Genomic DNA, 25,491 nt, shown 5'->3' with positions numbered 1-25,491 from the left:
TGGGAGAACATCGCGGGATCCCGGAGACAAGGTGAGTCGCGTCTTCCAGGATCCAGCGATGCGATCCCGAGTCTGGCTCGGGGTTACCGCTTTTGGTACTAAAATCTCACCCCGAGCCAGACTCGGGAATACCGCCAGGGGGGTTAAACACCCATTCTGGGCAAGGTTCCTCAATTAAGTACTAAATTACTGTCATAAAACCATATATTCAACTTCTGCGAGAATTCCCAGGGCTGAAATGTCATCATTACCAGTACATACAGCTACAGCATGCCTTGTGTTGCCAGAGTAGACACTCTAATCTGAAGTTAGAGGACTCCACATTCTTGGAATCCATATACACTGACCCTGAGAAAAAGGGTATCATCTCTAGAATTTATACCCATTTACTATCACATACAAGCCCCTGAGCTTTTACCCTGCAGGGAGGGATGGGAGTGAGATGTTGGTCCCATTGATGGTGGACAGATCCTTGAAGTGGGACCATTGGTGTCGGTGTCTGTGGCGCAGAGGCTGTCACATCTGTTTATATTGCACCGAGTATATCGTACACCTGTACAGCTACATAAATGGGGTAGACGAGAGACTTCCATATGTCCGAAATGTCAGGCTCATCCGGGTGACCTCATCCACATGCTCTGAAGATGCCCCAAGTTGGTTCGATATTGGAACAGAATTGTCACGAAAATTAACAATGTATACCAGGTTCAGCTGACGGTGGATCCGTTGACGTGTCTGTTGGGGAGTCTCACTGAAACTGCACCCCCCTCTGGTGTACATCGCCCTCACGAGGCTCTTATACCTAGCTAGAAAGCTGATTGCCTGACTTTGGCTTTCGGCACAAGTCCCGACGGAGACACAATAGATCCAAATGGTTAATACTATCCGTATCTGAGAAAAAAACACCTACTATCATAGGAAATCGCCTAAAAAATGTATAAACATCTGCCAGAGTTGGTTGAACTCCCCAGAGGTGGCACCCCCGCAGCTGGCTCTAGACAGATTACTACTGACTTCAGGTGACCATATGAGACTATAAGTGGCCTGTCAGAAGTGATTTGCCTTATGCGATACTTGACGTTAGTGTGATGGAATTGGGATCTCTATAACACAAAGTAACTGCTGTATACTACCAGTTGGACTGATCTTTTCTTTTTATTTATTTCTTTTTCCTCTGTTTGTTGTGCTGTTTAATTGTTTGCATTTTTCTTTCCAAGAGTGCTTGGAACTCGGGGTATTATGCAATGCTTCCCAGTCCTTTGTTAGATAAGTTGGCTATATAATTACTATCATTCATTTAATGTTATGAGAATTGAAACTCCAGTTTTCTATGGATTGTATACCTATGCAACTGTACCATGTAATGCCTTGTGTTCTATTCAACAAAAATCTTGTTGATTAAAAAAAAAAAATCCCATCATGCCTCTGCCTCTAGGAGTCATGCCACTGATTGTCAGGGTCTTGCAATGTCTTGTGGGATATGTAGATTCACCACAGCTGGAGGGCCGAGGTTGCCTACCCCTGCTGTAGCCTTTAAACCAAATCCAAAATCAGCAGATCCAGCGTGTTTTAATTAAAGCAGAGAAGAAGGTGCTTCTAAGTGCAGTAATAAAACACTTTAATGACAAGGAAGGGTTAAAAACACTTAGAAGATGGACAGTGTGGCTCTTATCTTATTCCTGGATCAGAGACACAGTGCTTCCCACCCTGGTCGACTGGAATTTCCACCTGTAGCTCTTTATTCCCCAGGAAGCATCCCGCTGGACATTATGGATTCACTGATATGCCTGTTTTTCACTTCCATGTTGTAAGTGTTTTTAACCCTTTCTTATCATTAAATTGTTTCATTACTGCACTTAGAAGCGCCTTCTTCTCTGCTTTGTTTTTCCTATAGAGTGTGCTTCCCTCTTCTGTAGTACTGCTGTGGTGTATTAATCACACTTTAAAAGTCAGTCTTGTACTGTTTTTTAAGTCTTCTTGTTATCCAGAACGCTTTATTCTCCACACTCCTTGAACTGAACCAGTGTGTATTAATTGACCAACATACATTTTTAAATATAGACTTGAATAATTGTTATTAATGCTCCCTCAATTTCAACAGCACATTTTTGTTAATGAGATCAGATATTACACCAAAACTAGTTGAAGCAAACGTGTTTCATTGTGTAGCACCCTCTACCAGAAGGTAGGTCCTAGAATAGGGTTTTTCTGGGTTTGAGAGATCAGTGTAGGCAAATTTAGCCAGGCCTGTGCTTTAGGCTGGGCCTGGTTGTTTTGATTTGGGACTGTATAGTGTAGTGTAGTGGTGGGTGTGACCACCTGTGCTCTAACCCAGAGGCGCCTCCCCTGTTTTCAGGAAGATCGTTCTGGAAGAGAGGTTGGAACTGAGGTTTGAGTGGCAGGCAGCTCATGTGAGGAGCTCTGACCAATTACCTTTTGGTATTGGCAGGGGGCAGGCCTCCCATATAAGCTGGGGTCACATGATGCCAAGGGAGAGTTCTGATCGGGGAGAGGCTGTGTATGTCTTTGGTTTATTGATTTGCTGAAGCTACACCTTTATGGTCTGCAAGCTGGGGTTATTCAGAGTGATCCCTTCTTGGTTTAATGGAAGTGAAGCAACAGTAATCTAACAGTTTTGCAGTGGAGGATTTGTACAAGAGGAGCAATATTCTGCATGAGTCAGTGCAGGGGGAGGAGGAGCAATAGTCTGCAGAGAAGATATGCAGAAGAACTAGATTGTGAATGTTAGAGATGCATCATTTCAAGGCTAAAGTTGCTAATCAATGTCTTATCAAAGTGAGGATAATACAATAAGTGCTACGGGCATCTCATATCTTCCTTTACCCCACCCAAGTTGTATCCCGCAATAAACGCAACAAAACTACGCAAATGACTGCTCATTGTCTCAAATGATAGATAGGGGTCTGGCAGCAGGGTGCTTGGCGGATTGTTTGTCAAGAGTGCTAACACCATGGCTACAATTGAAATAGCCAATAAGTGTCCAAAACATTATCTGAATAAAGCCCATCGAATCCAGCTTTATACATCTCTTGGGAAGCTTATATGCTTACCCTTACATGCGCCATTATCCATTCAGGTTTTCCTCTGTGGTCCTTCAAACCTAAAGTCAGATAATTCCCCTGAGTTCGATAAATGTGCAAAACGCAGACCGCTGTACATAGTTTTACAGGTTGAATTGATAAAAATCTAGCAAGAAGCCAGCCATGCATACCTTATTCTCGTAATCTCGCTGAAATGCCATCACAAATTAGCTCAACGACCTTGCATTTTGTTGGCTAAATATCTTGAACAAGAAGAAAAGTTTAAAGAAGGATGTCACTGGCATAAACCATCAGTAAACCTATACCAGTCTTTGTATTTACCACACTTTTTAAAGCCCCATACACACGATAGGACTTTGTACAAACTTTCCCTTGGATTTTTGTACAAAGGGCGTGGCCAGAAGTTTGTCTTGCATACAGATGACAGGACTTTTCCAGCCAACTTTCACCAAATCACGTGGTTTTTCAGCTCTTTACCACCACCCTTTGGTCAACTTCTGTATTGTTGTCTGATATTGTGTCAATAAAAATGGCGAGACTGACACCTTGCAAGCCGGGTTCACACTGGTGCAGGGATCCAACTTGGATCCCCGCCAATGGCAGGCACTGTGTTTGGTATGAATCTTGAGGAGGAACTCCACGGCAAATTTGAAATAAAAAACCGGCATGGGTTCCCCTCCAGGGGCATACCAGGCCCTTAGGTCTGGTATGGATGTTAAGGGGAACCCCCTACGCTGAAAAAAAACGCGTGGGGGTCCCCCCCAAATCCATACCAGACCCTTATCCGAACACACAGCCCGGCTGGTCAGGAAAGGGGGTGGGGACGAGCCGTACCAGGCCGCATGCGGCCCCCCATCCCAAAGCACCTTGTCCCCATGTTGATGAGGACAAGGGCCTCTTCCCGACAACCCTGGCCGTTGGTTGTCGGGGTCTGCGGGTGGGGGGCTTATCGGAATCTGGGAGCCCTCTTTAATAAGGGGGCCCCCAGATCCCGGCCCCCCACCCTATGTGAATGAGTATGGGGTACAGCGTACCCCTACCCATTCACCTAGGGAAAAAAGTGTCAATAAATAAAACACACTACACAGGTTTTAAAATGAATTTATTAGGCAGCTCTGGAGTCTTCTTCCGACTTCGGGGGTCTCTCCGGCGTCTTCTCCCTCTCTCCAGTGTCGTCTCCGCGCTCTCTGGTTCTTCTCCGGTGCCTGCTTCCTTCTGCCTGGCTCCTCTGCTATCTTCTGCTCTTTTGCTAGTGGAGGAGCCCGGACATCTGGATCGTCTTCTTCCCTCCGAAGTCGGAAGAAGACACCAGAGCTGCCTAATAAATTCATTTTAAAACCTGTGTAGTGTTTTATTTATTGACACTTTTTTCCCTAGGTGAATGGGTAGGGGTACCATGTACCCCATACTCATTCACAAATGGTGGGGGCCGGGATCTGGGGCCCCCTTATTACAGGGGGCTGCCAGATTCCGATAAGCCCCCCGCCTGCAGACCCTGACAGCCAGGGTTGTCTGGAAGAGGCCCTTGTCCTCATCAACATGGGGACAAGTTGCTTTGGGGTGGGGGGGCGCAGGGCGCCCCCTCCCCCAAAGCACCCATCCCTCATGTTGAGGGCATGCGGCCTGGTACGGCTCAGGAGGGGGGGCGCTCGCTCGTCCCCACCCCATTTCCTGACTGGCCGGGCTGCGTGCTCGGATAAGGGTCTGGTATGGATTTTGGGGGGGACCCCCACACAGTTTTTTCAGCGTAGAGGGTTCCCCTTAAAATCCATACCAGAACTAAGGGCCTGGTATGCCCTCAGAGGGGAATTCCCTCTCGCGCTCGCCGCAATAGGAAAATGTGTTTTTCCTATTGCAGCCAGCGCAAAGATGTACAGTACCCTGTCGCCGAGAACCAGCGCGATGGGTTTGCGCTGGAAACATTCTCGCGACCGCGTACTGTAGTTTGTACAAAAGTCCAATGCTTTTGTGTATACATGATCAAACTTTGCTCCATCGGACTTTTGTTGCCGGAAAGTTTGTCCGTTCGCACAGCCAACAAAAGTCCGATGGAAACAGAAAAAGTTTGTCCGATGGAGCGTACACACGGTCGGATGGTGCTCCAAAACAGCTAATTTGTATGTTTGTTGGTAAAAAGTCCGATCGTGTGTACGGGCCTTAAGGGCACTTTCATACCAGGGCAGTTTAATATGATCAGGTAAAATATACGCATCAACATGGGTTATGTTGTGCGTTAATGTGTATTGTGTGAACCAATTCATTTCAATGGGTTGCCAAATCATTACAATGGACCTAAAAGAAAAAAACTGCACCATTTTTGCTGAGACAATGCAACACAACATTTGTTATGGAGACAAAGAGGTGTTGTCTAGTCCAGCAGGGAAGAACTCAAGCAGGACTGACAATATTGCTTGGGTTTTCAGTGAAGCTGAGGCAGCTGTAACAGGAAGTTGGGAGCTCACTCGATTTAGGGTAGGATTAATGTGAATTTTTCCATTCTTTAGTGTTTTTAAGAGACTTGGGAAATTGGCACAAACTGCAAAGTTGTGCTGATTGTGTTTTTTTTTTTTTACCAAGACATACACTTTAGGATCTATGAATCATATAAAGCAAAGTTTTAAAATTGGTATTTATTTATTAAAGGTATTTATAACGTGCCATCAATTTTTGCACAGTGCTTTATATACTGTATAGTGACATCAGTTCCTGCCCTCAAGGAGCTTACCATCTAAGGTCCCTATCTTATATTCTAGGACTAATTTGGACAGGAGCTAAGTGACCTAACAGCATGTCTTTGGAGTGTAGGAGGGAACCCACACAAGCACAGGAAGAACATGCAAACTCCATGCAGATCGTGTCCTGACCAAGATTTAAACCAGAGTTCCCCAGTGGTGCAAGGCAGAAGTGCTAACCACTAAGCCACTATGCAGATATGATCATCTAGCTCTAGTACTAAATATGTGTTTTAAAATATTTGCCAAATGCTGTCCCTTTGGAGAGAGAATTGACCTATCATTGGCTGAGGTGTAAACATTATTGGCAGCTTCTATTTCCTATGTTGTTTTTCTTTTTAAACTCAATCATTGCTGATTATACTTCATTTAATTATGCAGCCATTGCTATTAGTGTTACTTTTGTTTTCTTTTAAAATTAACTTGAAACGAGCGAAGTTGATAAGGGATTAGGAAAATCAATTGGTAAATCAATGGCAATAATAACAAATAAATACTGACAAATAGAAGCAGTAGGAGTCATTCACAGCTTGTGTTCCATGTGTAAATGAATGCCTTTAAAGGATAACTGCATTTTTTAAATTGTATTAGCTCTCAATCATTGTCTGCAGATAAAAAAAGGAACTGAATGTAGAAGTTAAAGGGGAGATGTGATGATTATTTGTGCTAATATTTATTACAGTTGGAAATTGAGTCTGGTATAGTGGAAGGTTCTTCATTTTAGGCAGCTCTCCAGACAGTAACTGCCATAGGATGGCACGTGGATTGGGTAGACACGTGTACAAAGAGTAAAGTGCCAGACACGTTGGGTAAAGTCTAGAAGATGTATTAAAAGTCACATTTGGTTAAAACCAACGTGTTTCAGTGGTTCAAAAGTACTCCTTTAGCAGGGCTGCAAGAAGACAACACAAATAATATAATAACTTTATAATGTTCTCCCTGTGCTCTTGTGGGTTTCCTCTGGATATGCCGGTCTCCTCCAACACTCAAAAGACATGGCGGTAAGTTAGTTGGCTGATGTCTAAATTGGCCCTACTATGTGTATGTATGAATGTGAGTTAAGATGGGTACACACTGCCTGAAAAACACTGGTTCCTGCTGAACCGGCTGACTTTTGATCAGTGTGTACAGCTGTCTGTCTGACAGAAGCCAGTCTAATGACCAGCTTTTGTCGAAGGGACATGCTGGAAAACCAGCATCCAATCAATGCTTGCCGCCAATTGCCACAATTTAGTGTATTCTGGCTAGGGGGGAGTCCCACTGTAAGAATACAATAGCACAGTGGGGTAGATCGCCACACCAACATCGCTTGTGTTAGTACGGCGATCTGTCAAATTGTCTGTGCTATATAAATACCAGTAATAAATAAATATATAATAATGACTGAGAAGGAGTTCTGCAATAGTTACCCCTATATTTTTACTAGACAGAATAAATAAAACTTTGACTGAAGAATGTATATCATTGCTTAACTTCCGTGTTTGCAGCTGACAAGGAATATCTGTATCGAGACCAAGGCTCCTTTAAAGCCAGATACAAAGTAATAATTCCAAGGAAAGGAAAAGTCCTGCACACAGCATAAATCTTCTGAAAAGTTTATTTCTAAGTCATGAATTGTTAATACATTTTTCAGATGATTTATGCCATGCGCAGGACCTTGCCGGAGATTATAGGTAATATACCGTAAGTGGACTTTAGCAGAGTCACATTGTTCCATGAATAAAATTAGCAATTTACTGATTGGTTTTACTTGTCACTTAGGGGTCTATTTATAACAAATTTGCTAAATGAATGGCACAAGTATTTGCCCAGTTGTAACAAATTATGACAGTATTTTGTCGGATACATACCTCGATCAGGAAAATACTACATTATGGCCATGAGATGGAGCTGGCAATCATACGAAATAAACTTTTATTCTAATTACAGTGATTATATATGATAGCTGGATGGATGCTTGTGACATTCAACCGGCTATTTTTTTTCTTTTTAGAAATTGACACCTAAAAATTACTCTTTACATCAAACTTAGTTTTGGATTTTCTTTTGGTGTTGCAGGTGTTGATTACATCGTAAAGACTGTGACAATGGATAACTGCCAGGTAGCATTACAGCTTTGGGACACAGCTGGACAAGAAAGGTCTGTAATTAGATTATCGGATCGCAACAATACTGCATTGCTATTTTTTTTTTAAATGTTTTCACTAATGTAAATTATTTATTAACCATGTGTATGAAATGGTTCCAAGGCTGTTCCTTGGAAATGTTTACAGGGCAGTGCTGAATTCTTTTGTCTATTTAAAGTGGAGATTAAAGTAGTTCTAAATGCAAAAGTTTTTTTACCTTAATGCATTCTCTGCATTTAGGTAAAAAAATTTCCAATACCCGTTTCCCACCCTCCACCCCCTCCCTCCACCCCCTCCCTCCAAACACTTACCTTACTCCTTAATAAATCCAGCACTGCCCTCTCTTTCACAGGATACACTGAGAGCAGCGTAAACCATAGGTTCCCGCTTCTGCCAGTCAAATCCTGTGAGGAGGGAGCGGGGGTCTTGGCCAAGCCATGCTGTGTGTCTATGGATACACACAGCTTGGCTCGGAAGCAAGCCTGCATAGGCACATCCTTAGTACAGAGCTTGCTGAAGGGGCACTCCTAAAAGGAAGGAGTGGACAGCTGGTGAAGGATTCCAGAAGGGGAGGAAAGGGAACATTCTCTACAATAACATTGTCAAGAGCAGGTAAGTGTAACATTTTTTTTAAACGAAAAAAAAATGCCTTTAGAATCACTTTAACTTTGGAAGCTGTGCCCACAAAATGTAGGCAGAGGATAAACGGCTTGTATTGCCCATGATCTTCCTGCAGCTGATCTTTTCCCCATTACTGACTTAACATGTCTGGTTCTACACTGGGTCTCTGTACAGAATCAGCCATCTTGGTAGAGGCAGTGCTTTGCTTCCTTATGTCAGAGCCTCCAGCAAGGAGAACAATGAGCAGCACAGTAGTGACATCATCAAATCTCACTCCAAATCTCCTGAGACTAGAAATCTAAGGCAGCAGTGCCTTTGATCTCACACTGTAAATTTATGCCCCATTCACACCTGCGAATGGGACCGACATCAAATAAATGAGAGAACCCTAGTGGGGTTTTCTGGCAATTAAATGCGGAGGCAGCCCCACTGAAAGCAATGCAGCGATCACCTGCGAGTGATCGTCCTTGGACTCACACAGTCTGGGCGCAATTAACATTTCGAGATGTCCCATATAAAATAGCAAATTTTTTTAAGTGTGGTTTCACTTTAAGTCAGGCATGTCCAAAGTCCAGCCCGCGGGCCAATCGCTGCCCGCGTTCCGGTTTCAGACAGTCCACCTGGTAATTTTGACATATATATCTATGTTGGCCCCCAACAAATCCCCAAGCACCGGGGGGCACAAAAGATAGATATGCTGGCTGCCTTGGAAGGGGCGGGACGAGTGCCGTGCATACAGGAGGGGAGTATTTCCTGTTTAAACGGCGTCCTGTGTAAAAGGAAGTCCCGTCTCCTGCTCTGCCATTGGACAATTGTGTTGTCCTTCATAGGAGGCGGACTTTCAATTAAAGAGGCCGCTGATAAAAACAGGAGTTTCTCCTGTATGTCTGTTGGTGCTGGTCCCGCCCCCTCCCTGTCTCCTCCAAGGCTGCAGATGGACATGAATCATGCTGCACTGACGGCAATGGTGAGTCTGCATTCATGTCAATGTGGGCGCTGCATTAATGGCAATGGAGTGGATGCTGCATTAATGGCAATGGAGTGGGTACTGTATTATTGGCAATGGTGTGGGTGCTGCATTCATGGCAATGGAGTGGGTGCTGCATTCATGGTAATACGGTGGGTGCTGCATTCATGGCAATGGAGTGGGTGCGGCATTAATGGCAATGCAGTGGGTGCTGCATTTATGGCAATGGAGTGGGTGCTGCATCCATGGCAATGGAGTGGGTGCTGCATTCATGGCAATACGGTGGGTGCTGCATTCATGGCAATACGATGGGTGCTGCATTCATGGCAATGGAGTGGGTGCGGCATTCATGGCAATGGAGTGGGTGCTGCATTCATGGCAATGGAGTGGGTGTGACATTCATGGCAATGGAGAGGGTGCTGCATTCATGGTAATATGGTGGGTGCTGCATTCATGGCAATGGAGTGGGTGCAGCATTCATGGCAATGGAGTGGGTGCTGCATTCATGGCAATGGAGTGGGTGTGGCAATAATGGCAATGGAGAGGGTGCTGCATTCATGGCAATACGGTGGGTGCTGCATTCATGGCAATACAGTGGGTGCTGCATTCATGGCAATATGGTGGGGGCTCCATTCATGGCAATACGGTGGGTGCTGCATTCATGGCAATACGGTGGGTGCTGCATTCATGGCAATGGAGTGGGGGCTGCATTCATGGCAATGGAGTGGGTGCTGCATTCATAGCAATGGAGTGGGTGCTGCATTCATGGCAATGGAGTGGGTGCTGCATTCATGGTAATGGAGTAGAGGCTGCATTCATGGTAATGGAGTAGAGGCTGCATTCATGGCAATATGGTGGGTACTGCATTCATGGCACTTGTGAGACTGCAGATGGGCACGGATTAGGCTGCATTGATGAGCACTGACCCTTATTTTGCTTCACAGTTCTTTATTTAAAATGTAAGATTTTTTTCCTGAAACTTCCTTTTTAAAGTTAAGGTGCGTGTTATAAGCTGATAAATACGGTATAGCCAAATAACACGCCCAAGCTCATCTATTCACCACACACAGCACAAAGGCAAGAGAATTCTTGTTGGGCAGTGTATTAGTGCTCGGACAAACACACTTAGACCGAATTTTAATGGTTTAAAGAATGTCAGACGAAATGGTCAGCCCTCAAGCATGTTCACTTCATCAAATCTGGTCCTCTTTGAAAAAAGTTTGGACACCTCTGCTTTAAGTGACAGTCATATGTGAATCATTGTATAAAATCAGTAGTCTTTAATGAAAATGGAGACTAGCTGATTTATGTAAAATAGTTTCTAATAGCATTAATAGATGACTATGTGAGCTGTAGGCCCCATGCATACAGTACAAAAGAGGCAGCAAAATCCTGCATAAAAAAACTTTTCTGTACGATGTACATATGTAACATTTGTGCTGCGTTTACATGCGTACATGTACATTATTGGCCATGGCTGCTGCTCAGGGCTGACATATCAAGAGTGTGTAATCAGTAGCTCCTGCGAATTCATGAATGACAGAAAGTTGATTATTCTGTGAATGTGCTGCCGCTGCATAAATGACTCATCCAAGGCCAACATGTGAGTGCCGCTGATTACACTTTGTTCATATTTATATGTCAGCTATAAACAGTTGCCACTGAAAATGTAAATGTAGGCTGGACGCAATTAAACGCTAGCTCAAATGTTTACATGCATACAGCATCAAATACAGTTCTTATACAGGACCCAGAACATGGATTTTCCTTGTTTTGGTTTACGCAACTATATGTTGTGGGCCATAACAGACCTGTGTGAATGGGCTGAGATACAATAATGCTGCGTTCAAATCCTTATAAATTACAGACTTGATCACAGATAATTGTGCTCCTATGTACAACTTACATAAGACCTTAAAGAGAAGCTCCACCCAGGGGGTCCATTAAAAAAAAAAAATTAAAAGTCAGCAGCTACAAATACTGCAGCTGCTGACTTTTAATTGGACACTTACCTGTCCCTGGGTCCAGCGATGCTGGGGATCGAAGCCCCACTCGCCCCCCCCCTCCGCTCGTCGGCGCCGGCATTTCAACTGTGGGCGCCGGGCTGTGGCTTCAAAGCCTGGCACCCACTGCGCATGCGCGAGCGGTGCCGCGCGCCGTGATTGGCCGCTCAATCACCTGGGGACTGTAATGGGTCCCAGATGATTGACAGGAGGGAGGGAGCAGAGTAGAGCCCTTCCTGTGCCGAGGGGGAAGTGATGTCACCAGCCCAGGCAAAGGAAGAGGCAGACTACGAGGGACCACCTAGCAACAGGCATTTAGAGGTAAGTAAAAAAAATAAAAATATCCAAATGTTTTTTTGTTTTTTTTTTTTTTTAGAATTTTTCAGGTATTTTTGTTTTTTTGGGTGGAACCCCACTTTAAGGATGCTGGTGTAGTGAAGAAAACTACAAATTGCTGTGCTTTTTCTTTCCTATCATAGAGTAATATATTACATTAACTTGTATCTTTTATCCTATCATCATCTTTTTATTAACCTAAATTGATATTAAAATTTTTATAAATTGTTATAGATTTTATGTCTAAACGAGAGTTCTTTAAGAGCCCATAATGTACTGTAATGCAAAGCATGCATTTTCTACCTGCCAGTGTAACTCAATGTATAAAAATGCAGGTCCTTGTTAAGTTTTTTCAGCACTGAGCAATACAGCACACAAAGCACTGAGCATATTTTACGCTATAATGCAAGTTCATTACAGTGCACTTTAGAGTGCAACATTGTAACATACACCTATTTTGTGTAACTGTGCTTTGAAGTATTTCACGTTACAATGTGGGTCATGATGCATTTTACAATGTTGTTGTATGTTTTCAGAAAGGTCAGCAGATCCATGTAGTATGTTATTACCATTAAAATTGCTCCAGGGAAGGGGGGAAAAGGGGGTGACTTGGAGTGTCTCCCCCTCCCAACCAAATCATTTCTTTATAATGCTAGCAAAACTTAGAAGCATGCAGACTATTTAAGTGAAAAAGTTCTCAGGTCTTCTATTGGGGACAGGGGGCTACACAAAGTGCTCCTTGTGCTTGGTTATGTGGTCTGTCACATGGCTATGTGCAAAGGAGGCATGGGGCAGCTTCACTTTGCCAGTCCTCGGAAGCTTCACCTTACTTTCTGGAGGATCTTTTATGAGCAGCTCTCTGAGCATGCTTGTATGTGTCACTAGTAATATAGGACAGTAAACTGTGAGGAATGGGTATTAGGGAGGGTAGCAACGAGGGCTTTCAGAAAGGGGCCCCATTGCAAACATTGCACCGGGGCTTGTACATATTTAGCCACTATAGGCTTTTGAAGTTTCATTTGCACCCAGCCCAGCATGTTCAACTTTATGTTGCTGTATGGGGACAATAGAAACAAACATGTGATCTTTGGTTTGGGCCCGTATGTGCCTTAAGGAGGCTCTACCTTTATTAACTATTTTAGTGAAATTCTTTCCTGCTTTTATGAGATACCTGTATACAAACTTTTATTGTTGATTCTTTTTCTTGATACAGATACCGCAGTATAACAAAACAGTTCTTTAGAAAAGCTGATGGCGTCATTGTAATGTATGACATCACATCCAAGGACACATTTATGGCAGTACGGCAGTGGCTTACCAGTGTAGAGGTATAAACAGAAATCAGCTTTGATGTGTACAAGTTTTATTTCTTTGTGATCTTGCTTTGTTCTTACCAGGTTAGAGCATAACCACACGTGTTTCTTGGTAAAGGGAATCTGCTTTCAACATACTTAATCTGTTACCTAAATACAAGTCCAATTTTCTAATCTTGCCCTCTGTATGTTGGTAAACCGGAGGTGCTTTGCCGTACTAGCATAGTGGCAGAGCAGGAAGTGAGTGGAAATAATTTCAAAGAGAGGGAAATTCTTCGTTGACAGCTATCACTAAAAAACGGGTACTTTAATTGGAAAATTTGCTTTTACCTTCTCATCCAGTGACAGCCGAAAAGTTGTGGATTCCCCTTTAACTTCTGTCACCAAAACAATCAGTTGGGTAATTCCCACAGTTAATAGATAACAAAAATGGAATTTACAGAAGAAGCCGTAGCCTGAATCATACCAAATATCGGCAAGATTATTTTCCTGGCAGATCTCTGTAATAATCTCCAGTAATACATAATTAAAATAATAATAAAAATAATAAAGTACTCTGAATAAAAAAATATATATTTATGGCAACAAAGAACTGCAGTCCACCCTAAGTGTCGGTTCACACTGCCGCAACTTGGGATCCGACTTGTCAGCCCTCAAGTCGCCTCAAGTCGTTTGACATTGGGAATTACATTATAGTCAATGAGAGCCGTCTTAATGTACACTACTGAAGTCGCTCCGACTTCAGAAAAGGTTCCTGTACTACTTCAAGGCGACTTCTAGGCGACCTGTACCCATAGAATTCAATGAAAGTCACCTCCAAGTCGGATCCTCATCTATAGTGAAGCGACTTTACAGGAAAAAGAAAAGAGTTTACCCAGGAAGAGTGACCACGATATGCCAGCGCCGAGCTGGCTCGCTCATCGGGAAAGGAAAAATGTGTTTTTTCCTTTCCCAATGAGCGACAAGCAATACTGACATGTGTTTGGTATGAATCATGAGGGGGAACTCCACGCCAAATTTTAAATAAAAACACGGCATGGGTTCCCCTCCAAGAGCATTGTTAAAGGGAACCCCCTACGCCAAAAAAATGGCATGGGGGCCCCTCCAAAATCCATGCCAGACCCTTATCCGAGCACGCAGCCCGGCCGGTCAGGAAATGGGGTGGGGACAAGCGTGCGCCCCCCCTCTTGAACCGTACCAGGCCGCATGCCCTCAACATGGGGGGGTGGGTGCTTTGGGGAAGGGAGGCGCCCTGCCATGTTGATGAGGACAAGGGCCTCTTCCCGACAACCCTGGCCGTTGGTTGTCGGGGTCTGCGGGCAGGGGGCTTGTCGGAATCCGGGAGCCCCCTTTAATAAGGGGGCCCCAGATTCTGGCCCCCTACCCTATGTGAATGAGTATGGGGTACATCGTACCCCTACCCATTCACCTGGGGGAAAAAAGTGTCAATAAAAAAAACACACTACACAGGTTTTTAAAGTAATTTATTAGGCAGCTCCGGGGGTCTTCTTCCGACTTCGGGGGTCTCTTCCAACTTCTCCGCTCTCTCCCGGCCTCTTCTCCTGCTCTCCAATTCTTCTGCCGGGCTCCTCCGCTATCTTCTGCTCTTTTGCCGCCCTCTTGCTAGCGTTGGCCCGGTCTTCTCCATCGTCTTGTTCCCTCTTCTCTTCTTACAATGTTGACACGACGGTCTCTCCCGCTGTAATGCCGTGTGGGGCGGGGTCACTGGGTGATGTCACCTGGTGACCCCACCCCTTATGACGTCACAGTCCCAGGGCATGATGAGACTTTGACGTCATAAGGGGCGGGGTTACCGGGCGACTTCATCCGGTGACTACGCCCCATGCCTATATAACTTGTTACGCACCGCGCACACGGCATTACATCGGGAGAGACCGTCGTGGCAACATCGTAAGAAGAGAAGAGGGAACAAGACGATGGAGAAGACTGGGCCAACGCTAGCAAGAGAGAGACAAAAGAACAGAAGATAACGGAGGAGCCCGGCAGAAGAACCGGAGAGCGGGAGAACAACCAGACAACGGGAGAAGAACCAGACAACGGGAGAAGGCCGGAGAGAGCGGAGAAGTCAGAAGAGACCCCCGAAGTCGGAAGTAGACCCCCGGAGCTGCCTAATAAAATTACTTTAAAAACCTGTGTAGTGTTTTTTTGTTGACACTTTTTTTCCCCCAGGTGAATGGGTAGGGGTACGATGTACCCCATACTCATTCACATAGGGCGGAGGGCCGGGATCTGGGGGCCCCCTTATTAAAGGTGGCTCCCGGATTCCAATAAGCCCCCCGCCCGCAGACCCCGACAACCTACGGCCAGGGTTGTTGGCAAGAGGCCCTTGTCCTCATCAACATGGCGACAAGGTGCTTTGTGGTGGGGGGCCGCAGGGTGCCCCCCTTCCCCAAAGCACCTACCCCCCCATGTTGAGGGCATGTGGCCTGATATGGTTCAGGAGGGGGGCGCTCGTCCCCACCCCCTTTCCTGACTGGCCGGGCTGCGTGCTCGGATAAGGGTCTGGTATGGATTTTGGGGAGGACCCCCACAACGTTTTTTTGGTGTAGGGGGTTCCCCATACAATCCATACCAGACCTAAGGGCCTGGTATGCTCTTGGAGGGGAATTCTTTCTCGCGCTCACTGCAATAGGGAAATGTGTTCTTCCTGTTGCAGCCTGAGCGAGATGTACAGTACCCTGTCGCCGAGGCAGGTACTGTATGTCACAAGAGCTGATTAGCTCTGATTAGCCACAAGCAAAAACGCCTGTCCTGGGGGCGACTTGAAGTCTTGTAAGTCGCTCAAAGTCGCGTTGAAGTTACGTTGAAGTCGCCTCCAAGTTGCATTGCTAAGTCACACTGTAAGTCGTGTTGCCCCAGTGTGAACCGCCCCTAAGACACATACATATATAGAACAATGCATATCAAACCATTTATTAAACAGCAAGTAGTAATATTATAATTTAAAGCATAATCAATCTGTAACTATTAAAGTGTCAAAAAATGGGTTCAGAGTCAAAATACTAAACACAGGGCTGTCCACACTGGAACAGGTACATCAATCAAAAGCATTGGTAGAGTTTCCATCAATAAATATTTAAAAAAATATTTTTTAGGAAAATCTTTCACAACCACACAAACCCTCAAGGATGCTTTTCGTTTTTCTTCTAGGAAGGAGCTGGAGAAAATATACCTATATTAATGTTAGGTAATAAAACAGACATTGAAAAAGAAAGAGAGGTTCCCTGCGGTCTGGGAAAGCAACTTTCAAAGGTAGAGTGTTTATATTTCAACAATTTCAATCTAAAGAGCAGGAGATAGTGAAGCTATTCTGTAGACCAAGCCATTATTTATTTTGATTTAGTATTTGGTGCTCCCTGATAGCAGTTAATAGCTGGTTCAGCCAATGGGCCTTGACTATATATTTGCAATATTTTTTCCAATGGTACATACCTTTTTACAGCATTGCAAAATACATAAGGTGATCCTGACTCCTGGTTGGATGTTTAACTGTATCATCAGTGAATACTGATCTCTTGTGAAAGTGAATAGGCTGCATTGTCACTGATGTTACTGCTCTCTAATCACAAGATATGCTGCAAGTTCTGTGATTTCATTGGTCTCTGAATGGATAGGCTGAATTCTTAGTGATGTCACTGGTCTCTAGCCAACTCTAAGTGATGTCACTAGTCTCTAGTGAAAGGATAGACTGCATTAATAAGCTAAGTACACAAGGACTGAATATCAGCAGGTGTCAGCAGGTTCAACAGGAACCAGGCAACATTTGATCAGTGTGTACAGCTGTCCTCCTGACAGAAGAAGTCTAATGACCAGCTTCTGTTGAAGGGACATGCTGGAAAACCAGCATCAGTGTGTTCTGGCAGGAGGACAGTCCCCCCATCAGAACACAAAGGCACAGTGGGTGGGGGGGGGGGGGGAGATCAGCGCACTAACATTGCTTAGTTAGTATGGCAACCTCTCATTTTGTTTTCATTCAGCCCATTGAGTCAAATGAAAAAAAAAACTTTTTATGCGTGCACCCAGCCTTGGTGATGCCACTGGCCTCAAGTCAATGGATAGGCTGCATTTTCAATGATGTAACTGCCCTTTAGTTACTAGATAGGCTGCACTGTAAGTGATGTCACTGGTCTATAGTAAGTGGATATATTGCATTCTCAGTGATGTCACATGTGCCTAACAAATGGGCAGGAAAATCTTTCAGTGATGTCACTGGCCTCTCGTCAATGGATAGTCTATATTGTTAGTGATGTCACTAGTCTCTAGTGAATTGATAGATTCCATTCTAAGGGATGTCACTGGTCTGTAATTAATGGATAGGTTGCATTCTCAATTATGTCACTGGTCCCTAGTTAATGGATAAGATGCAATCTCAGTGATGTCACTTGTCTCTAATAAATGGATAGACTGTGTTCTCAGTGACGTCACATGTCTCTAGCAAATGAACAGGGAAATTTATCAGTGATGTCACTGGCCTGAAGTGAATCAATGGCTGCATTCTCAGTGATGTCACTTGCATCTAGTCAATGGATAGCCTGAATTGCTAGTGATATCACTGATCTCTAGTGAATGGATAGGTGACATTCTGTCAGGATGTTTGAGTGATTAATTGAGTCAGCTATATTAATCGTTTATTCGATCGATGTATAACAGTGCCTCAAATATAAAAATATTTTATTAAAAATAATTAAGCTGACCAATAAATTATTCCTGAGATTCATTGGGATAAGTTCACCTTTACAGAAAATATGTAAGGTGAATTTACAATGGACCCCCTTCCCATCCCCCCGGTCCCGCTGTACCAGAGTCCTGCGTTCCCCCCGCTGTCAGGCACCAGGACGTCGCTTTACTGGTCCGGGAATTTGAAATCCTCCTGGTTTTCTCTCCTCCAGCGCTGACAGGATGGGCTAGGCGAATTCTAATTGGTCAGCGATGTCCAATGGGCTGTTGCTGACCAATTAGAATGCCTCCTATCCGTACACGCTGAGAAGAACAGATTTCAAATCCCCGGACAGGTAAAGCAGCAAACCGGTGTCTGACAGTGGGGGATCATGGGACTCAGGTATAGCGGGACCAGGGTGGATGGGGGGGGGGGGGGGTCCTGTGTAAGTTCAGCTTACAGATTTTCTGAAGAGGTGAACTTACACTTTAAGCACAATAAAATTATGTGAGAGTATGGGCTATGAAACTAGAAAAAAAATATTTAGATTTGTTTTACAATTAAGTCACCTAACAAACACAAATAACAGTAGAATTGATATTGTGACACGGACACTGAGATTATATTCAAAATGAATTCCTAAATTTACCCGCTACAACATAGGTACAGTATCTCATCCCTCACATTTTTGTAAATATTTTATTTTATCTTTTCATGTGAACACTGAAGAAATGACACTTTGCTACAATGTAAAGTAGTGAGTGTACAGCTTGTATAACAGTGTAAATTTGCTGTCCCCTCAAAATAACTCAACACACACCCATTAATGTCTAAACTGCTGGCAACAAAAGCGAGTACACCCCTACAAACAAGGCCTGGGGAATGCCCAGAAAAAAATTCCAAGCCTACTTACCACCAGCTCGCAGACAACCAAATTAACCTGTCTAACAGTATGCGTTCAAAACAGGGGTTTAGTCCGCATGCATTTGCAAACGCATGCGTAAGCCACAGAGCCTCGTCACGGCACCCTGGTATCTGTGGTCCTAACATTTATCCATATATATATATATATATATATATATATATATATATATATATATATATAAATTGAAACATTGATGCACCCTTTATTATAATATTTTCCAAAAGTGAACTCAACAATATCAATAGTCTTGTCTGATAAAATATCAAAAAGTTAAATTGATATCCATTAAGGCTGGGTTCACACTGTGTGCGGATGCGGCTTGCAGCAGGGGTCCAATGCTTCCCTGTTTCAGGTGCAAATCGAGTCTGAATTTTTGCCTGCATTTGGACCTGAAACGGAGCCAAAGACGTACAGGACCCTTTTCCAGTGTGGACCGCGGCCACCCAGGAAGTGTGTGAACAGGCTCCATTGAGAGCCGGTCACAGTCTCCTGTCATGCGAATTGAATGCCTTACTCTTCTCTAGCGTAATTTATTTTGTAGCCCATTCTCAGAATGTTTATTCAATAAACATCTCTTCTGTATCTTCTTGGCTTGTTAAGAGTTTTGTCCGCAAGTGGCACAATGGAGGAAACTGCAAGTTGTCTCCTTTAGCTGAATAATTTATTATTTGTTGGTTTCTAAGGGCCTTGTAAACATAAACCAGTTTCAGTTTAATAAGATGTTCTTCACTCTGGATCCAAGTGTGTGAATAAAGACTCGTACACACGCTTAGATTTTCAGAAGCCCAAACGTCCGTTTTTTGTTGCATGCTAGTCTCATGTCGAAAGTGAAGAGGTTACTCACAATACGAAAATTTTCGTACCATAGAATACAACATCAGAAATGATGTAATGTGTTGAATAGTTTTGTATGTATTCTTTTGTTTCTGAGCATGCGTAGTCTTGCTCTCATAGGATTTTTTTCTTATGAAAACTGTACAAATGAAATGAAAATCGGACGTTGTTAACATCCGAGAAAAATGTTATAGTCTGCACATCCAGCTTTTGTCTGACTAAAAAGCAAAGCCAGCTGTCGAAAGCATAGTACTAACGATCCGAAAATCGGCAGACAGCTCGTCATACAAATTTTTTCATCTGATTTTCGTATCTTGTGTATGGGCCTTTAGAGAACCCCATTCCTCAGAGACCTTGCCACAATTTGGTCTGTAATCAGATTTGTCTGGATAACAAATTATTCAGTTACTGTCTCTTTGGGATAGTTAAACGTTAATGGGACAGTGTATCTTGGCCAATTGGAAATCTTTCATTTTGTCACAAACTCTGTTTCCTGATTCCAAACCATAGACATCATAAACCCATAATTTTAATTCAGGCTCTGACAATTCCCAGCGATGGTCTCCAGTCAGTGAATAGATAGAATTCTTAATTATTGCACTGGTCTCTGGTGAATGGAAAGGCAGCCATCCCAGATGTTCAGTGCTTGGATTCCCAGTAAGAACACCTCATTCCTAATGACAAATAAAAATCCAATATAAAATCCACTAACAACCACAATATATGGGTAGAGTGCGCTCATCCTTTACATTCTCTAGTTAGATTACTGCAACATTGCAGATAACAAAGAGCTGTGGAAACAAGGAACCTTAGGGTTGGGTTCACATATGTCCGGCTGCGGTTTGCAGTCTGGATTTCCGGTATGTTTTTGTTCACTAGTTCAGGTGCGATTCAAGTGCAGATTTTTAGTTGAATTCGTACCTTAACCGACCTAAGAATCGCACAAGACCCTTTTTAGAAACAGACTGCGGCCGCCCTGGACATATGTGAATCGGCTAAATTATTTATAAAGCAGTATTAACCCTTTGAGGACCAAGGGACATATTTGTCCCATGTTTTTAATTGCCTGTATCATCTGATTAAGAACTTAAAATACCGTATTTATCGGCGTATAACACGCACCGGCGTATAACACGCACCCCAATTTAGGAGGGAATTTTAAGGAAAAAAAAACTTTTAGGAGGGAAGTTGAAGGGAAAAAAACTTACATTTAAATGCCCATCATTGCAGCCTTCTCAGTGCAGCCTTGCCCCAGTGCAGCCATGTCAGTGCAGCCTTGTCAGTGCAGCCTTGTCAGTGCAGCCATCTCAGTGCAGCCATCTCAGTGCAGCCTTCTCAGTGCAGCCTTCTCCAGTGCAGCCTTCCCCAGTGCAGCCTTGCCCCAGTGCAGCCTTCCCCAGTGCAGCCTTCCCCAGTGCAGCCTTGCCCCAGTGCAGCCTTCCCCAGTGCAGCCTTGCCCCAGTGCAGCCTTCCCCAGTGCAGCCTTCCCCAGTGCAGCCTTGCCCCAGTGCAGCCTTCGATCCCCTGTCCCTGCTTGCTGGGCTTCAAAATCGCCGACCGCGATTTGAAAATGGCGCCGCCGGCGCCGAAATACACAGAGCCGGTCCTCGGCTCTTTCCGGCGGCTCTCGTTTACTTTCGGTTTCACTCGTAGCCCCGAGCGGAGCTATCCGAACCTACTCGGATAGCTCCGCTCGGGGCTACGAGTGAAACCGAAAGTAAACGAGAGCCGCCGGAAAGAGCCGAGGACCGGCTCTGTGTATTTCGGCGCCGGCGGCGCCATTTTCAAATCGCGGTCGGCGATTTTGATATTTTGACAGCTCGGGATCGCAGGGGATCGGCGTATAACACGCACCTGCGACTTTCCCCTGATTTTAAGGGGAAAAAAGTGCGTGTTATACGCCGATAAATACGGTACTTTTTTTTTGGAGTCAACATATTAGTAATTATCAACAAATGGATCTAGCATAATTCCTCCCCCAAAAATGACACAAGTGTGGAAATGGTTTTATTTATTGTTCAAATACATTCTTAAAGGGAAAAAATATAATTATTTTTATATTGATGATGGACCTCTTATGGTCCTCAAAGGGTTAAACCCAAAATGTAAACTGTAATATATTGCAGCGTACCAGTCTTTAAAGTCTAAATCCAAAACCAAACATGTACTATATACTAGGTTACTAGTCACTGGTGTTGTGGCAGCATGTATCTTTTTTTGGGCTGCTTTCCTTCAAACATGTCCGTATCCCTTTCTGTCTATTAAATAGGGTGCAGGGCAATGTGTAGTTTACAGAACAAGTAGAACAGAACTAGGAAGGAAGATATTCTTCAATGTAGCTCACAGGAAGCTACAAAGTCATGCATTTTTGGCAAGATCAACAAGTAGTTTCTTTGCTGAAGTAGTTTATGTGCCTAAAATGTTCTAGGCTTGAAAAAAGAAAACAAATGCAGCCACCACATCTAAGGATTGTAAGCTGCAATATATTACAGTTTTTGTTCTTGGGTTTAGTTATCCTTTAAATTTGGTGGCTGCATTTGTTTTAATGTCATGTGGTGATCTGGCCTTAGGAGAGGGCTCAAAATTTCAAAGTCCTGAGTTACTAGCCAGGCCTTACTAGCCACCAGTTGCCCCACCCAACTCCTACCCTGCCCCGCCCCTAATTCCACCCCTAAACAAGCCCTCATAAATTATCTCATGAAATGACACTTAAATGTTTTATGCAGAATTAAGTGTCCACCATGCAGCCTACCCGTGTCCACCATACAGCCTACCCGTGTCCACCATACAGCCTACCCGTGTCCACCATACAGCCTACCCGTATCCACCATACAGCCTACCCGTATCCACCATACAGCCTACCCGTGTCCACCATACAGCCTACCCGTGTCCACCATACAGCCTACCCGTGTCCACCATACAGCCTACCCGTGTCCACCATACAGCCTACCCGTGTCCACCATACAGTATACCCGTGTCCACCATACAGCCTACCCGTGTCCACCATACAGCCTACCCGTGTCCACCATACAGCCTACCCGTGTCCACCATACAGCCTACCCGTGTTCATCATACAGCCTACCCGTGTTCATCATACAGCCTACCCACGTTCATCATACAGCCTACCCGTGTCCACCATACAGCCTACCCGTGTTCATCATACAGCCTACCCGTGTCCACCATACAGCCTACCCGTGTCCACCATACAGCCGACCCGTGTCCACCATACAGCCTACCCGTATCCACCATACAGCCTACCCGTGTCCACCATACAGCCTACCCGTGTTCATCATACAGCCTACCCGTGTTCATCATACAGCCTACCCGTGTTCATCATACAGCCTACCCGTGTCCACCATACAGCCGACCCGTGTCCACCATACAGCCTACCCGTGTTCATCATACAGCCTACCCGTGTCCACCATACAGCCTACCCGTGTCCACCATACAGCCTACCCATGTCCACCATACAGCCTACCCGTCTTCATCATACAGCCTACCCGTGTCCACCATACAGCCTACCCGTATCCACCATACAGCCTACCCGTGTCCACCATACAGCCTACCCGTGTCCACCATACAGCCTACCCGTGTTCATCATACAGCCTACCCGTGTCCACCATACAGCCTACTCGTGTCCACCATACAGCCTACCCATGTCCATCATACAGCCTACCTGTGTCCATCATACAGCCTACCCATGTCCACCATACAGCCTACCCATGTCCATCATGCAGCCTACCCATGTCCATCATGCAGCCTACCCGTGTCCATCATGCAGCCTACCTATGTCCATCATGCTGCCTACCTGTGTCCACCATGTAGCCTTCCTGTGTCCATCATGCAGGGGAACAGAGGAGAGGAAGAGGATTGCCGGCCAGATGATTAGAGCGCCGAGGAACATCACTGGAACAGCTTTCATTTCAATTGCTGTGTTCCCGCCGCTCGGCGTCACATACAGCCCCATCCCTTGGCCGGGAAACTTTGATACACGTCACTCATCCCGGGATTGGACCGGTGATCTGTCTATCAAAGTCCCGGGACCAGGGGGCAGGGCTGCGTGTGACAGCGAGTGCGAGGAACACTCTGCTATTGAAATGAAAGCCGCTTGGGATGTTCCTCACGGACTCCCATACAACCCACCTGCCAGCGGTGCTTGCTTCAAGGCAGCCATAGCTCGCCAGCCCTCAAAATCCCCTCGCAAAATGCGAGCAGGCGAGTGAAATTTTTGAGGCCTGCCTTAGGATGTCTCCACTCTGGATGCACCATTTGACAGCAGCATTGTTAATCTTGGCAAAGAATAGTATTAGATGATTGGATCAGATTTAGATAAACTTGACTAACAAATTAAATCCTGAACTCCAGCCAACACTGTATAAGCAGTTATAGTAAAAAAAAATCCTTTTCGAATAAAGGTTTTGCTTAAATGAATAAAAGCTGATCATTGTAAGCACCCCTGTCAGTGTTAAATGGTTTGTCTCAACCATCTAATTGCCACATTTGCTGGACAGCTTGGTTTGTTAAAGGAAGTAACAGTTACTGGTAGGATAAACAGGTCAAAATAAAGGGGAAAAACCTAAAGAAAAGAAAACTGATGCATCCACCACACATTTAATAATTGGTAATCTTCAATATAATAAAAAAAAATATGTTTGATACTGCTTTAAAGTACAGTATCTCACAAAGTGAGTACACCCTTCACATTTTTGTAAATATTTTATTATATCTTTTCATGTGCATGTGACAACACTGAGGAAATGACACTTTGCTACAATGTAGCAAAGTAGTGAGTAGTAGTAGTAGTAGTAGTGAGTGTAAATTTGCTGTTCCCTCAAAATAACTCAACACACAGCCATTAATGTCTACACTGCTGGCAACAAAAGTGAGTACACCCCTAACTGAAAATGTCCAAATTGGGCCGAATTAGCCATTTTCCCTCCCCGGTGTCATGTGTTACAAGGTCTCAGATGTAAATGGGTAGCAGGTGTGTTAAATTTGGTGTTATCGCTCTCACTCTCTCATACTGGTCACTGGAAGGTTAACATGGCACCTCATGGCAAAGAACTCTCTGAGGATCTGATAAAATTAATTGTTGCTCTACATAAAGATGTCCTAGGCTATAAGAAGATTGCCAAGACCCTAAAACTGAGCTGCAGCACGGTGGCCAAGACCATGCAGCGGTTTAACAGGACAGGTTCCACTCAGAACAGGCCTCGCCATGGTCAACCAAAGAAGTTGTGTGCACATGCTCAGCGTCATATCCAGAGGTTGTCTTTGGGAAATAGACGTATGAGTGCTGCCAGCATTGCTGCAGAGGTTGAAGGGGTGGGGGGTCAGCCTGTCAGTGCTCAGACCATACGCCAAACACTGCATCAAATTGGTCTGCATGGTTGTCATCCCAGAAGGAAGCCTCTTCTAAAGATGATGCACAAGAAAGCCTGCAAACAGTTTGCTGAAGACAAGCAGACTAAGGACATGGATTACTGGAACCATGTCCTGTGGTCTGATGAGACCAAGATAAATTTATTTGGTTCAGATGGTGACAAGTGTGTGTGGCGGCAACCAGGTGAGGAGTACAAAGACAAGTGTGTCTTGCCTACAGTCAAGCATGGTGGTGGGAGTGTCATGGTCTGGGACTGCATGAGTGCTGCCGGCACTGGGGAGCTACAGTTCATTGAGGGAACCATGAATGCCAACATGTACTGTGACATACTGAAGCAGAGCATAATCCCCTCCCTTCAGGGACTGGGCCGCAGGGCAGTATTCCAACATGATAATGATCCCAAACACACCTCCGAGATGACCACTTCCTTGCTAAAGAAGCTGAAGGTAAAGGTGATGGACTGGACAAGCATGTCTCCAGACCTAAACCCCATTGAGCATCTGTGGGGCAT

At 44.6% G+C, this 25,491-nt stretch overlaps 1 protein-coding gene across 2 annotated transcripts in view; it reads left to right on the top strand.

Annotated features, from left to right (window-relative positions):
* CRACR2A (calcium release activated channel regulator 2A) overlaps nucleotides 1-25,491 on the top strand; it is a 208,565-nt gene that overhangs the window by 170,627 nt on the left and 12,447 nt on the right. For both annotated transcript variants that reach the window (XM_073621246.1, XM_073621245.1), the window contains exons 14-16: nucleotides 7,853-7,934; nucleotides 13,061-13,175; nucleotides 16,332-16,433. In XM_073621246.1, the coding sequence (XP_073477347.1) occupies nucleotides 7,853-7,934; nucleotides 13,061-13,175; nucleotides 16,332-16,433 (299 nt within the window). The remainder of the gene's footprint in view (nucleotides 1-7,852; nucleotides 7,935-13,060; nucleotides 13,176-16,331; nucleotides 16,434-25,491) is intronic.

Source organism: Aquarana catesbeiana, linkage group LG03 (assembly GCF_042186555.1).
Source record: "Aquarana catesbeiana isolate 2022-GZ linkage group LG03, ASM4218655v1, whole genome shotgun sequence".
NCBI classification, from domain to species: Eukaryota; Metazoa; Chordata; class Amphibia; order Anura; family Ranidae; genus Aquarana; species Aquarana catesbeiana.
This window is presented reverse-complemented; position numbering and strand designations above follow the sequence as displayed.